Source organism: Polypterus senegalus, chromosome 5, assembly GCF_016835505.1.
Source record: "Polypterus senegalus isolate Bchr_013 chromosome 5, ASM1683550v1, whole genome shotgun sequence".
Classification (NCBI taxonomy): domain Eukaryota; kingdom Metazoa; phylum Chordata; class Cladistia; order Polypteriformes; family Polypteridae; genus Polypterus; species Polypterus senegalus.
The window spans coordinates 1,976,591-1,992,409 of NC_053158.1; the positions used below are offsets into that span (position 1 = coordinate 1,976,591).

The 15,819-nt window shown below is 43.3% G+C and overlaps 1 protein-coding gene across 1 annotated transcript in view; it reads left to right on the forward strand.

Annotated features, from left to right (window-relative positions):
- Positions 1-15,819, forward strand: part of cubn (cubilin (intrinsic factor-cobalamin receptor)) — a 279,179-nt gene that overhangs the window by 174,481 nt on the left and 88,879 nt on the right. Inside the window, 4 exon segments of the mRNA XM_039754274.1 lie at positions 200-397; positions 12,261-12,407; positions 12,525-12,715; positions 13,373-13,556. Of these exon segments, the coding sequence (XP_039610208.1) occupies positions 200-397; positions 12,261-12,407; positions 12,525-12,715; positions 13,373-13,556 (720 nt within the window).

Below are 15,819 nucleotides of genomic sequence, written 5' to 3' on the forward strand. Positions count from 1 at the left end.
CAATGAAGACGTTTGGGGGGAAAAGGCAGAAACAGAGACTAATGTCTGCGTGCTAGAATGAGAATGAAGGAGTGTGGACATAGAGAGAAGCGGTCTGTAAAATGAAATGCTGTACATGCTAGTAATAACGAAATGTTGGACTGTACATCAGCCATGACTGTGAATATAAGACTACAAGTCGGACTCTTCTTCATTTCAGGAGCTTGTGAAGGTGTCTTCATCGTCGGCGACTCCCCCGGCTTCCTCCTCTCACCTGGCTGGCCAGCGAACTACCAGAACAACCTGCACTGCATGTGGCTGATCAGAGCGCCGGGCTCCACCGTGGAGTTCAACGTCCTAGCTGTCGATATCGAGGCCCATAGCACCTGTTATTACGACAGCCTCATCATCAGAGATGGTAAGCATTTGCTTGTTAGCAGTTTGGGTTTCTTTTTGCCTTCTTTTTTCCTTCCGTTTTTGAAAACAAGATCCACGGCAAAAACAAAATGTGACTCAATCGGTTTATTCTGCAGGTGTGCTCATCTCCTGATCTTTAAAGCATTATAACTCTTTTATGAGGAGCAGGCCATTCAGCCCCACGAGTTCTGAAGGTCCTTAAAGTCTTCCTGGTCACTGTGCTCTGTGGTGCTCTGTGTGGCCTGTCAGATGCAATTACAGAGATTATAGAGAAGACAAGCATTTGATGAGGTGCCACATGAGAGGGTGGGCATCAAATTAAAAGAAATGGCAGTTCAGGGTGATGCTTTTAGATGGGTGCAGAATTGGCTCAGACACAGGAAGCAGAGGGTGATGAGGGTGTGAGGAACCTCCTCAGAATTGGGTGACGTTAAGAGTTGTGACCAGCAGAGGGCAGTGCCAGGGCTGCTGCCGTTTTTCTTCTTTGGTTTCGGCTGCTTCCATTAGGGGTCGCCACAGCGGATCATCTTCTTCCATATCTTCCTGTTCCTCTACATCTTGTTCTATCACACCCATCACCTGCATGTCCTCCCTCGCCACATCCATAAACCTTCTCTTAGGTCTTCCTCTTCTCCTCTTCCCTGGCAGCTTCATCCTTAGCATCCATCTCCCAATATACTCAGCATCTCTCCTCTGCACATGTCCAAACCAGTGCAATCTCGCCTCTCTGACTTTGTCTCCCAACCGTCCCACCTGAGCTGACCCTCTAATGTCCTCATTTCTAGTCCTATCCATCCTCGTCGCACCCAGTTTAATATCTAGAAATGATTTAGAGAGGAATATAAAGAACAAGCTGGTGAAGTCTGCAGATGATTCCAAGATAGGTGGATTAGTAGATAATTTGGAATGCGTTATATCATCACAGAAGGACTTGGACAGCAGACAGGCTTGGGCAGATTTGTGGCAGATGAAATTTAATGTCAGTAAATGTAAAGAATTACACATAGGAAGTAAAAATGTGAGGTTTGAACACACAATGGGAGGTCTGAAAATCGAGAGTCCACCTCTCTTGGTATCATCTGCAAACTTAACACGTCTCCATTTTATTTCTTTCTGATCTCGTTGTTGTCAAAGGAGAGATCAAAAAGATATTAACGAGAGCTCTTATTTTGATTTTTCATTCTTATGGGGAAGGAGAACAAAAAGAAAATGACAGTACAATAAACCTTCAAACTCGAATGATGTTTTTAACAACGGTGCACTTTGAATGTCACTGTTCTTGTCGTAAGTCACAAAGACGACACAGGACGCATCTCCAGATGGCTTGGAGCACCGAGAAGAAGAAATGCTGTCAACCAGTTTGTAGAGTTTCGCTAATCTAAAGCAGTAAAAATCAACATTTTCTATCAGTGCCTTTAGACTGCTTTCTAAAAAGTCGCTAGGTAATGAATAGGCCTGGGATAAAAAGTAGACAGCAGACAGAAAAGTCCTCTCACCTGGCTGGCCAGCGAACTACCAGAACAACCTGCACTGCATGTGGCTGATCAGAGCGCGGACTCCACCGTGGAGTTCAACGTCCTAGCTGTCGATATCGAGGCCCATAGCACCTGTTATTACGACAGCCTCATCATCAGAGATGGTAAGCATTTGCTTGTTAGCAGTTTGGGTTTCTTTTTGCCTTCTTTTTCCTTCCGTTTTGAAAACAAGATCCACGGCAAAAACAAAATCTGACTCAATCGGTTTATTCTGCAGGTGTGCTCATCTCCTGGGGCCTCATGTATAAGCGGTGCACGCACAGAAATGTATTGCGTAAGAACTTTTCCACGTTCAAATCGCGATGTATAAAACCTACACTTGGCGTAAAGCCACGCACTTTTCCACGGTACCTCATGCCTTGTCGTGCGCAAGTTCTCCGCTCGGTTTTGCAAACTGGCGGCACCCAGCGTCAAAGCAATGGTACTGTTCTTGTGTGATTACTCATTATTTTCATGACGGCTTTATAAATACACAGAAACTAACCGCATATTGTTTATTAGTGTAATGCATCTGATTGTAATTAACTTCGTAACAATATAATGGTCAGGAACAGCCATAGTATTCCAAATACCATAACTGCTTTAGCGTTGTTACTCTCACTTCTCCTTCTTCTTCTTTCAGCTCCTCCCGTTAGGAGTTGCCACAGCGGATCATCTTTTTCCATATTTCTCTCACTGCACCACTCGGAGTATTTATATCACTGTATCTGAGTGTGAATCACAGCAGCAGCTGATCGGAAGAAATTATCGGTATACAGCTTTAAGGACACGCTGTCTCAGCCACTGCAAAACGTTTTAAAGCCTTTCCTGTACGGACCTCGCGGTTCAAAACAGTTTAATCCCAAGAACTTTAAATGCACTCAATCAATTGCTCCTTGTAGAACTGTTTGTACTTATAAGTACAATCACCCACTGTAAACTTGCACTAAGTTATAATATCTCACAACCTGAGCCACTTTATAAAGCGCGTATTTACATATGATGACGATATCATTTTTAAGGTGAAATGCAGCAAAATATGTTTGTTAAATTATACAGATAAAACTTTAACTTCATTTAAATAATCTATATTCTGCACTGGGAGTGTCTTTAAACATGTACTACGAAGATATTTCAATGTTCTTTAAACGTTTTGAAGAATCGGCTCTAAGCTTACAGATGGCTTAACTTCTATTACAGAGCTGATTGTGTGGCGATCGGTTACTTGGGAAAGAAAAGCACTGACTGCAGTGACTACGCCAATATATATTGAATATAAAACAGAAAGAAAAATAACAACACAGCTAAAAGCATGCGACAAATTTGGCAAAAGTTAAATGCTTGTGTCATGAGCACAGGCGGCTATGCAGTGTCTGCAACGGACGTGGCCATCCACCGTGCATAAGATACTTTACTGACATTGGCGGGCGAAGGGCCAGCCACCGATTCTTCCGCTGCCCAGTGCCACCACAAGCCTAGAGCCGCCCTGAGTACTGCTGCAATAAATTATTTCATCGAAGTGAAACTCATGTTTAATAATGTGCTTTAACTCCTATCATCATGAAAATGACATCACGTATACATCTCAGTATTTTAGTTATTCAGAGAGCTGTAATATCACGAATGTAATGGACTCTGTGTCCAGTTGGAGGAAGAGAGCCGGTTTAAGAAGCAAGTAGTGATTCACACACACAGAGCACATAGAAGATCAAATACAAAACAAAGCATTTAACGTGCTACTTTAATTACGATGTGATTTGAGAAACTGGTTAATTAAACGATTTTAAGATGAAGTTTATGATGTTCTACTTTAATGACAAAATAAACTACGTGATTAAAGTGGAAATGTCGAGATTGAAGTTGACATTTGTGCTTTTTCCCCACCGTGTGCTTTTTCTCTGTACCCTAATAAGCTTTCATATGACACTCAGACAGTGGGCTTACAACTCGCTTTTCACGGCGACTTTGATATGTGACTTCTTTTTATTTCCGGCACTGTGCGATTTTGTGAATGTGAGCTTTCAAGTTTCTCCAACACGCTATGTCACTCGATCAACTTCCTTTTGTTGATTATACCACGGTTTATTTGAACAAATAGTATGTTTTCCTTTGCCTCCACTTGGTATTCGCTGAAATTCTTATATTTTCCCCGTGCTTTTCCCATTGTCTTTTCACAGAAGGCTGCGCTTAAGGGCATTTATATTGATTTGCATATTCAAATAGGCGTAATTCTGGGAGGAGTTGGGCGTTACATAATCTGGCGTGCCGGCGTTAGTTTTCACGCTGATCGGGATTTATGTAGCGGAAGAGCGTGGAAGTTGATGCGCACAGATTCCTGCATCTGGATTTTTCTGTGCGTAAGCACATTTCGGCTTTTGTGCTTACGCCATGTTATAGTCGAGTTCTACATGCGGCGTTATACATGAGGCCCCTGATCTTTAGAGCATTATAACTCTTTTATGAGGAGCAGGCCATTCAGCCCCACAAGTTCTGAAGGTCCTTAAAGTCTTCCTGGTCACTGTGGTCTGTGGTGCTCTGTGTGGCCTGTCAGATGCAATTACAGAGATTATAGAGAGACAAGCATTTGATGAGGTGCCACATGAGAGGGTGGGCATCAAATTAAAAGAAATGGCAGTTCAGGGTGATGCTTTTAGATGGGTGCAGAATTGGCTCAGACACAGGAAGCAGAGGGTGATGAGGGTGTGAGGAACCTCCTCAGAATTGGGTGGCGTTAAGAGTTGTGACCAGCAGAGGGCAGTGCCAGGGCTGCTACTGTTTTTCTTCTTTGGTTTGGCTGCTTCCATTAGGGGTCGCCACAGCGGATCATCTTCTCTCATATCTTCCTGTCCTCTACATCTTGTTCTGTCACACCCATCACCTGCATGTCCTCCCTCACCACATCCATAAACCTTCCTCTTCTCCTCTTCCCTGGCAGCTTCATCCTTAGCATCCATCTCCCAATATATTCAGCATCTCTCCTCTGCACATCTCCAAACCAGTGCAATCTCACCTCTCTGACTTTGTCTCCCAACCGTCCCACCTGAGCTGACCCTCTAATGTCCTCACTTCTAGTCCTATCCATCCTCGTCGCACCCAGTTTAATATCTAGAAATGATTTAGAGAGGAATATAAGGAACAAGCTGGTGAAGTTTGCAGATGATACCAAGATAGGTGGATTAGCAGATAATTTGGAATGCGTTATATCATCACAGAAGGACTTGGACAGCAGACTGGCTAGGCACAGATTTGTGGCAGATGAAATTTAATGTCCGTAAATGTAAAGAATTACACATAGGAAGTAAAAATGTGAGGTTTGAATACACAATGGGGTCTGAAAATCAAAGTCCACCTTATGAGAAGGATTTAGGGGTCATCTTGTTTTGCTTAAACTCTAAAGGCTCAGCTCTTTTCATCTTCACTCATAACTCATCCCCTGTAGCCCCTTGTAATCAGCCTAGTCGCTCTTCTCTGGACCTTCTCTAGTGCTTCTATGTCTTTATGGAGACCCAAACTGCGCCCAGTACTCCAGATGAGGCCTCACCAATCTATACTAATAAAGGCAAAGCCCTCACTCACTGACTCATCACTAATTCTCCAACTTCCCGTGTGGGTGGAAGGCTGAAATTTGGCAGGTTGATTCCTTACAGCTTCCTTACAAAAGTTGGGCAGGTTTTATATCGAAATTCTACGCGTAATGGTCATAACTGGAAGCAGTTTTTCTCCATTTACTGTAATGGAGATGAGCTTCAACGCCGTGGGCGGAGTTTCGTGTGACATCATCACGCCTCCACGTAATCACGCAGTACATAGAAAACCAGGAAGACCTCAAAAGCGCTCAAGAAAACATGCATTATATAATTGAGAAGGCAGCGAAACAATAAGAAGCGGCGAGTGACATATCACGGAAACAAAGCACGATGTAAACCTACACTTTAAATTAAGTTCATAGACAGGCTGCGCTGGCGTTTGTAATTTAGTGCCTGCCCATATAAGGCCGTCCGTCAGCGGCAATCCAATAGCAAACTGCCACGGGTAAATATTCACGGGTGAAGGACTGTGCTTATGGAGAGGAAGATGAGATGGTCAGGGTGGTGTTTGACACAAACTCAGCGAAACTGCGAGAGAAAGTTTTAAGTGCCAGGACTAAGGTAACATTAAATACAGCCATGGACATAGCAGAGATGGCACCAGCACAGCTGGGAACCTTCGATGCATGTACACCGAGTGGCTCACGTGAACTGACGCGTGCACAGATAAAAGCAACAGTTCCAAAGGCTGAACAAAACCGAATTACACAATTGAAAAGGCAGCAAAAAATATGAAGCGTCTGATACATATAAGCATATTCATAAATCCAGCTACTGCAGAAACAAAGCACACGTTGGAAAAAGTCAATGTCCGCTAAAGGAAGACAGTGTAAAAAACCCGTGCATGCAGTGTGTCAGGTCTCAGATAAAGAAGAAGGCGAGCTGTTTATTGATGCAGTAAGAAACAATCGATGAATGAAACCTGTCATCTTTACAACGATTGACAAACACGGAATGTAACTTGAACACAACACATCCTACAAATACGAACCTGATTGAAAGAAATAATGATAATCAAATCCTTGATGACAGCAACACTCAGTAACACTCACAAAACAAATACTGTATATTGACAGTCATGTTACGTTATTTTAAAATGTTCCCTTTTCTTTTCTACCTTTTTAACACACTACTTCTCCGCTGCGATCGCGGGTATATATATATGTATATATATATACCCGATCTACATACTCGAATAATGGATACTTTATTCGCCATCAATGATTGTTTTGGTAAAGCCATACTCAGTGTATTCATTAGATGAGCGGTAAAAAGTAAGAGCGAGGGAGGATGACTTATTGAGGCATGCAGGCTGTAGTCGCGTCAACTCTATCTGAATTGCGATCACATTTGAAAAAATATATCTTTTCAAGTTCTATTTAGTCCATATGTGTCAAACTCAAGGGCGCGGGCCACATCCGACCCGTGTAATTATATCCGGCCCGAGATCATTTTATATACTGTATTATTGTTATTAAAGCCGGGTATATGAAGCGCTGGTAACACAATAAACTACAGATCCCATAATGCAGCGCTTCAGCTGCCTTGCCGCACTAGCGTTAATCAAGTCTACCTTATGATGCTGCAAGTTATTGCGAAGCTAGAGTTATTAGCACTGAGTTTGCACGGCGCTTTGGTGACTTTGAAGAACAAAAAAAGTCCGTCTACATGCGGCTCGAACCTTGTGCATGTTTGGTAGCACATATCTGTGTGAGAAGCTCTTCTCAGTGATAAGACTAACAAAACAGCACACAGGAGTCGCCTCACTGATGAGCACCTGCAATCCATCCTGAGAATCTCCACAACACAGAACCTCACACCAAACAGAAACAACCTGTGGCCAAAAAAGATGCCAGGCGTCCAGCTCTAAAATGACATATGAGCAAAGACAACTGAATGATTTGATTTGTTATTGCGTAAGAGCGGAGTCAACTGTTTTAACAAACAGCGTATTGCACTGATCTGAAATAGCTGTGTGTGTATATATGTAGATATGTATGTATATGTATATATATGTTTATATATGTGTGTGTGTATGTATGTATATATATATATATGTTTATGTGTGTGTGTAAATATATATATATATATATATATATATATATGACAACAACACTCATCACTCTCAACAGTGACAAAACAATTACATTGACAATCAGGTTACGTTATTTTCAAAATGTTTCCTTTTCTTTTCATTGCTTCTTTAACACACTACTTCTCCGCTGCAGTAGCGGGTATTTTGCTAGTGTGTTATAAAGCTGAGCAGAACCTCCTGTGACTTGTACTCCACACATCAAGGCGCTATATAACCTGACATTCTGTGAGCCTTCTTAATGGCTTCTGAACATTGTCTGGAAGTCGATAGCTTAGAGTCCACTACGACTCCTAAATCCTTTTCATAAGGTGGTCTCTCAATTTTCAGACCGCCCATTGTGTATTCAGACCTCACATTTTGACTTCCTATGTGTAATTCTTTACATTTACTGACATTAAATTTCATCGTCCACAAATCTCCTCAAGCCTGTCTGCTGTCCTTCTGTGATGATATGACGGATTCCAAATTATCTGATAATCCACCTCTCTTGGTATCATCTGCAAACTTAACACGTCTCCATTTTATTTCTTTCTGATCTCGTTGTTGTCAAAGGAGAGATCAAAAAGATATTAACGAGAGCTCTTATTTTGATTTTTCATTCTTATGGGGAAGGAGAACAAAAAGAAAATGACAGTACAATAAACCTTCAAACTCGAATGATGTTTTTAACAACGATGCACTTTGAATGTCACTGTTCTTGTCGTAAGTCACAAAGGCGACACAGGGCGCATTTCCAGATGGCTGGGGCACCGGGAAGAAGAAATGCTGTCAACCAGTTTGTAGAGTTTCGCTAATCTGAAGCAGTAAAATCAACATTTTCTATCAGTGCCTTTAGACTGCTTTCAAATAAGTAAGCTAGGTAATGAATAGGCCTGGGATAAAAAGTAGACAGCAGACAGAAAAAGGTTTGGGGATGGCCACTCCATATACTGCAAGAATGATGCAACATAAAGAAAACACGGTTTACAGGACGAGTTCGAAATGGGGCCGACTAACAGGACAAGTTCTGGGATTTAATGTGGCGGAAAAGAAGGAAGAGGTGGAGTCAGGATGGGCGGAGCAGGAAATGAATGTGGCAGTATGATGGATTCTGGGAATGGGAAATGACGTCATCCATCTAGGCCGAAAGTGACGTCATCGGTGGGTGGATCGGTGGTGATGTCATCAAGAGGCCGCCGGGTCTTTGGGTGAGCTGCAGAGGATTAATTGAGAGCGCCAAACCCCTGGTCTGGTTGACAAGTCTCAATATTTGAACCCATGCGCACGTGTGTGTCAGCCTTAATAAGAACACATCTTCTGCAAAGTGGAGGCCAGACAAAGATAGTCAAGAGACATCGAAGGTTTGGGGCAGCCACCCGAATTATATGCCCTGGCTGCAAATGGGTATTTTTTTTTGAGTTGTGTTCAGGTTGAAATCCAAAACAGAACTGACTTTAGTTTGAGGACATGGCGGCTTTAAAGGCCGTGACGGGAACTGACGTCATCCATAGCGGAACCGGAAGTGACATCTTTTGGGGCCAGAAGTGATGTCATCCATGGTGCCGGAGCCAGAAGTGACATCATCAATAAACCCACCCCTCTAAACCCCACCCCCAAACAGCCCATCCCAGGAACCAGAAGTGACGTCATCAATAGCGCCAGCACCTTATGGGATTTCCAGTGGATAGTCTGCAGAGGACGGAGAAAGAAGTTAGTGCAGCTCGCCACCCTCTGGTCTGGCATGGTACTGCTAGTATTTAGGACCTCTAGCTATCTCCCAATTGCACGTGTGTAACAATATATATATATATATATATATATATTTCTTTTAAATTAAGCAAGGTTGGCACTCCTTTTGTTTTGGACACTTATTTTTTTTTGCTCACATTATCACTTCATATGTAAAGGCCAACAGTGAGAGCCGTTCAAGTCCCCAATTATGTCTGACGGATGTTTTGTGTTTGCAGGGAAGAATATGTTGTCACCAATCTTGGCCACTGTGTGCGGCCGAGAGCTTCCTGGACCAATACGATCTTCTGGGGACAGCATGTACATTGAATTTATCTCTGACAGCTCCGTCACCAGAGGAGGCTTCAATCGTCATACCACAGGAGTGAGTTCATTACACCTTCTTCCTGGACTCTGTCCATCCTCACCTTCATGATGTCCCCAGCTTCCCAAAAACAGGTGGCTCACACAAATGCTTCTATTTTATTTTCATTTTGTTCAGGTTGTGGAGGGCTTTTCCACGCCAACCGAGGTGTCATCTCGTCTCCAATTATCCTCAGTCATATACCCCAAACCTGAATTGCACATACCACGTGATGGTGACCAGTGGGTTTACGGTGACTGTGCACTTTGATCGCCATTCCAGGTCATCGGTTCTGGCAGCACTTACAAGCGGGGACTACATTGAGGTAAGGAGCAGGATGAGCCAAGAGTAGGTCCCTTAATGATAAGTGGGCTTGGTGACAATCTGTGATCCTGTAGATGGCCATCACACAATGAACTGCTAGGTGAAATGATTCTCAAGATCCTGTCTGGGAGTCTAAAATCCTTGTTCATGTGTCATGAAGATCATCAAAGGAAGCCACATCTAGGTGGCCTGTCTTATTCAGGGATACTGGGAGGTCACATTTCCAGTGAAAAGCCACTGCGGCCCCAGTCCAGACTGCTAATTCAGGTGTAGATGGCAAAAACTGGGCAATGAAGTAATGCCAGCCTTTCACAACACTGCATCATGAACCAACCCCCTGGACCTAAGATGCACACTGGGTGCCCACCATTCACTACCATCATCCACCCTGTTCTTTAGGCCATTTGTTAGGGATGTTCTGTAATGAACCCAAGACTTAAGTATCAGACAGGCATTTTCAGGTTTCCACCTGCTACCTTTGAAAACACATCAGATCTCAATGGGAAAAAGAAATCCTCCTGGATATCTATACTGATATAGACTGGGTAATGTGTTAGGAGCGAAAGGATGCCACATTGTTTGATGGAAATGAAAATGATCAACCTACAGAGCCCTGAATTCAAAGGCGCCCCAAAAATCAGAGTGAAAAAATTATGTGGCAGGCTAGTCCATTTTGCCAAAATTTAATTGCAGCAACTCAAAATTATGCAGCACTTTGTATGGCCCCTGTGTTCTTGTATACATGCCTGACAACATCGGTGCATGCTTCTAATGAGATGACAGATGGTGTTGTGGGGATCTCCTCCCAGATCTGGACCAGGGCATCACTGAGCTCCTGGACAGTCTGAGGTGCAACCTGGTGGCATTGGATGGACCAAAACATAATGTCCCAGAGGTGTTCTATTGGATTTAGGTCAGGAAAGTGTGGTGGCCAGTCAATGGTATCAATTCCTTCATCCTCCAGGAACTGCCTGCATACTCTCACCACATGAGGCCAGGAATTGTCGTGCACCAGGAGCCACTGTACCAGCATAGGGTCTGACAATGGGTCCAAGGATTTCATCCTGATACCTAATGGCAGCCAAGGTGCCTTTGTCAAGCCTGTAGCGGTCTGTGTGACCCTCCATGGATATGCCTCCCCAGACAATCATTAACCCACCACCAAACTGCTCATGCTGAATGATGTTACAGGCAGCATAATGTTCTCCATGGCTTCTCCAGACCCTTTCACTTCTGTCACGTGCTCAGGGTGAACCTGCTCTCATCTGTAAAAGCACAGGGCACCAGTGGTGCATCTGCCAATTCTGGTATTCTATGGCGAATGCCAATCGAGCTGCATGCTGCTGGGCAGTGAGCTCAGGGCCCATTAGAGGACATGGGGCCCTTGGGTCACCCTCATGAAGTCTTTCTGGTTGTTTGGTCAGAGACATTCACACCAGTGGCCTGCTGGAGGTCATTTTGTAGGGCTCTGGCAGTGCTCATCCTGTTCCTCCTTGCCCAAAGGAGCAGATACTGGTCCTGCTGATGGGTTATGGACCTTCTATGGCCCTCTCCAGCTCTCCTAGAGTAACTGCTTGTCTCCTAGAATCTCCTCCATGCCCTTGAGACTGTGCAGGGAGACACAGCAAACCTTCTGGCAATGACACGTATTGATGTGCCATCCTGGAGAAGTTGGACTACCTGTGCAACCTCTGTAGGGTCCAGGTATCGCCTCATGCTACCAGTAGTGACACTGACTGTAGCCAAATGCAAAACTAGTGAAGAAACAGTCAGAAAAGATGAGGAGGGAAAAATGTCAGTGGCCTCCACCTGTTAAACCATTCCTGTTTTGGGGTCATCTCATTGTTGCCCCTCTAGTGCATCTGTTGTTAATTTCATTAACACCACAGCAGCTGAAACTGATTAACAACCCCTCTGCTACTTAACTGACCAGATTAATATCCCATAAGTTTCATTGACTTTATGCTATACTCTGATTAAAAGTGTTCCTTTAATTCTTTTGAGCAGTATATATATATATATATATATATATATATATATATATATATATATATATATATATATATATATATATATATATATATATATATATATATATATATATATATATATATATATACAGTATATTTATTTTTTAAATTAAGCAAGGTTGGCACTCCTTTTGTTTTGGACATTTATTTTTTTTTGCTCACATTATCACTTCATATGTAAAGGCCAACAGTGAGAGCCATTCATGTCCTCAATTATGTCTGACGGATGTTTTTTGTTTGCAGGGAAGAATATGTTGTCACCAATCTTGGCCACTGTGTGCGGCCGAGAGCTTCCTGGACCAATACGATCTTCTGGGGACAGCATGTACATTGAATTTATCTCTGACAGCTCCGTCACCAGAGGAGGCTTCAATGCGTCATACCACAGGAGTGAGTTCATTACACCTTCTTCCTGGACTCTGTCCATCCTCACCTTCATGATGTCCCCAGCTTCCCAAAAACAGGTGGCTCACACAAATGCTTCTATTTTATTTTCATTTTGTTCAGGTTGTGGAGGGCTTTTCCACGCCAACCGAGGTGTCATCTCGTCTCCGAATTATCCGCAGTCATATACCCCAAACCTGAACTGCACATACCACGTGATGGTGACCAGTGGGTTTACGGTGACTGTGCACTTTGATGCGCCATTCCAGGTCATCGGTTCTGGCAGCACTTGTACAAGCGGGGACTACATTGAGGTAAGGGGCAGGATGAGCCAAGAGTAGGTCCCTTAATGATAAGTGGGCTTGGTGACAATCTGTGATCCTGTAGATGGCCATCACACAATGAACTGCTAGGTGAAACGATTCGCAAGATCCTGTCTGGGAGTCTAAAATCCTTGTTCATGTGTCATGAAGGTCATCAAGGAAGCCACATCTAGGTGGCCTGTCTTATTCAGGGATACTGGGAGGTCACATTTCCAGTGAAAAGCCACTGCGGCCCCAGTCCAGACTGCTAATTCAGGTGTAGATGGTGAAAACTGGGCAATGAAGTAATGCCAGCCTTTCACAACACTGCATCATGAACCAACCCCCTGGACCTAAGATGCACACTGGGTGCCCACCATTCACTACCATCATCCACCCTGTTCTTTAGGCCATTTGTTAGGGATGTTCTGTAATGAACCCAAGACTTAAGTATCAGACAGGCATTTTCAGATTTCCACCTGCATAAACCTCTTGACTGCGATCTGCTCACTGATACACTCACCTTGTAGCTGTCTTTTGATTAAAGCGGGCACCCTGGGCAGAAACACCAAAGTCGATTTCCTTCATGTCTCCGCATCGGCAATCTGAAGGAAAGAATCTGCAAGGCCCTTTGTTTAGAATGAAAGTAATCTGCACTCTTCATTTCAGTTGAGAAATGGACCCGATGCTTCATCGCCACCCCTTGGCACCAACACTGGAAATGGGCGCTACTGTGGGTCAGCGCCACCTGCTACCATGCACACCTCTGACAACCAGCTCTTTATTCGGTTCCTGTCTGATTCGAGTGCCGAAGGAAATGGATTTAAACTGACGTATGAGGCTCTGAGTTATGGTGAGTCCTTTATATAGTGCCTTTCACATCTACCTATCTATCTATCTATCTATCTATCTATCTATCTATCTATCTATCTATCTATCTATCATTATATAGTGCCTTTCACATCTATCTATCTATCTATCTATCTATCTATCTATCTATCTATCTATCTATCTATCTATCTATTATATAGTGCCTTTCACATCTATCTATCTATCTATCTATCTATCTATCTATCTATCTATCTATCTATTTATCTATCTATCTATCTATCATTATATAGTGCCTTTCACATCTATCTATCTATCTATCTATCTATTATATAGTGCCTTTCTTATCTATCTATCTATCTATCTATTATATAGTGCCTTTCACATCGATGTATCAGAACTCCAGTGTTTGAGGGTTCATCTCGAGCGTCTCTTTCACAATTTGGTTCACAAACTAATCAGCACATCTTCATCTCATAACAGGTGTACGTTTTCGGGTTTGCTCTTTAGAACTTCTGGCAGACGCCACCCGCTTGCTGATGACCTTTGCTGCTGTGCCTCAGTTACCCACTACAGTGCTGCCACCTAGTGGAGAGCCATAGATTTTTTATGTTATAATACTGTACTATAAATAGGATTTAATGCCAAATGCAGGCCATTGAAAGGTGAGTTTTTCATACAAAGTAACATAAAAGTAACATACGGTTTGTAATGCATTACACTGTATTATAAGTAACCATATCACATATTTTGTTACTTTTATTGTACTTTTTTTTCCAAGCAACAAGAGATGTAAGTAAGTTACCTTGAAACGTAACGCTCCCCAACACAGCACTGGTCACCACTCATCTCCCGCTTCGATTTTTAACTTAATTCCTCTGCCGTCCACACACGGTGTCCATGGTGTGAATTTTGCTGGTCAAATTACAGCATTTGTTTCACAAATTTCTGTCTTTGCAAAGTGTAACTCCTGGTTTGTCTGCAAGATCAGCTTCACCAAAATCGCAGGCTCAATGTAAATGTAAATGTTAAAGGCGATTTTAAAGAGTAAAGAGAGGAAGGAGAGACCCGATTAAGTAAGCCGTCTGTGTAAACATAATGTGAGTGCGACTCCAATTTAGTTCAGAACACTCTGCCAGGGTTCATAGATAGATAGATAGATACTTTATTAATCCCAAGGGGAAATATTCATAATCCAGCAGCAGTATACTGATACAAAGAAAAAAACACAATATTAAATTAAAGAGTGATAACAATGAAGGTATAACAGACAATAACTTTATAAAATGTTAACGTTTAACCCCCCCAAGTCGCATAGTGTGGGGTCTCCTCAGTCTGTCAGTGGAGCAGGACGGTGACAGCAGTCTGTCACTGAAGCTGCTCCTCTGTCTGGAGATGATCCTGTTCAGTGGATGCAGTGGATTCTCCATGACTGACAGGAGTCTGCTCAGCGCCCGTCGCTCTGCCATGGATGTCAAACTATCCAGCTCTGTGCCAATAATAGAGCCTGCCTTTCTCACCAGTTTGTCCAGGTGTGAGGTGTCCCTCTTCTTTATGCTGCCTCCCCAGCACACCACCACGTAGAAGAGGGCGCTCGCCACAACTGTCTGATAGAACATCTGCAGCATCTTATTGCAGATGTTGAAGGACGCCAGTCTTCTAATGAAGTATAGTCTGCTCTGTCCTCTCTTACACAGACCATCAGTGTTGGCAGTCCAGTCCAGTTTATCATCCAGCTGCACTCCCAGGTATTTATAGGTCAGCACCCTCTGCACAGTCACCTCTGATGATCACGAGGTCCATGAGGGGTCTGGTCCTCCTAAAATCCACCATCAGCTCCTTGGTTTTGCTGGTGTTCAGGTGTAGGTGGTTTGAGTCGCACCATTTAACAAAGTCCTTGATTAGGTTCCTGTACTCCTCCTCCTGCCCACTCCTGATGCAGCCCACCATAGCAGTGTCGTCAGTGAAGCCAGATGAAGTACACCTGGAGGATTTATTTTTTTGTTTTGTTCTTTATGTCACCTTATACAATTTCTCATATTAGGAATTTGTTAGTTTTCACATACTCCTTGGGGTCAGAGTGCAGGGTCAGTCATTGTACAGCGCCCCTGGAGCAATTGAAGGTTAAGGGCCCACCAGAGTAGGATCTCTTTTGGCAGTGACGGGAATTCGAACCGGCAACCTTTGGGATACCAGTGCAGATCCTTAGCCTCAGATCCACCACTCCACCCAAAAAAAAAAATGACACGACACGTGTTTCGCCCTAATTTGGGCTCATCAGGCATAGA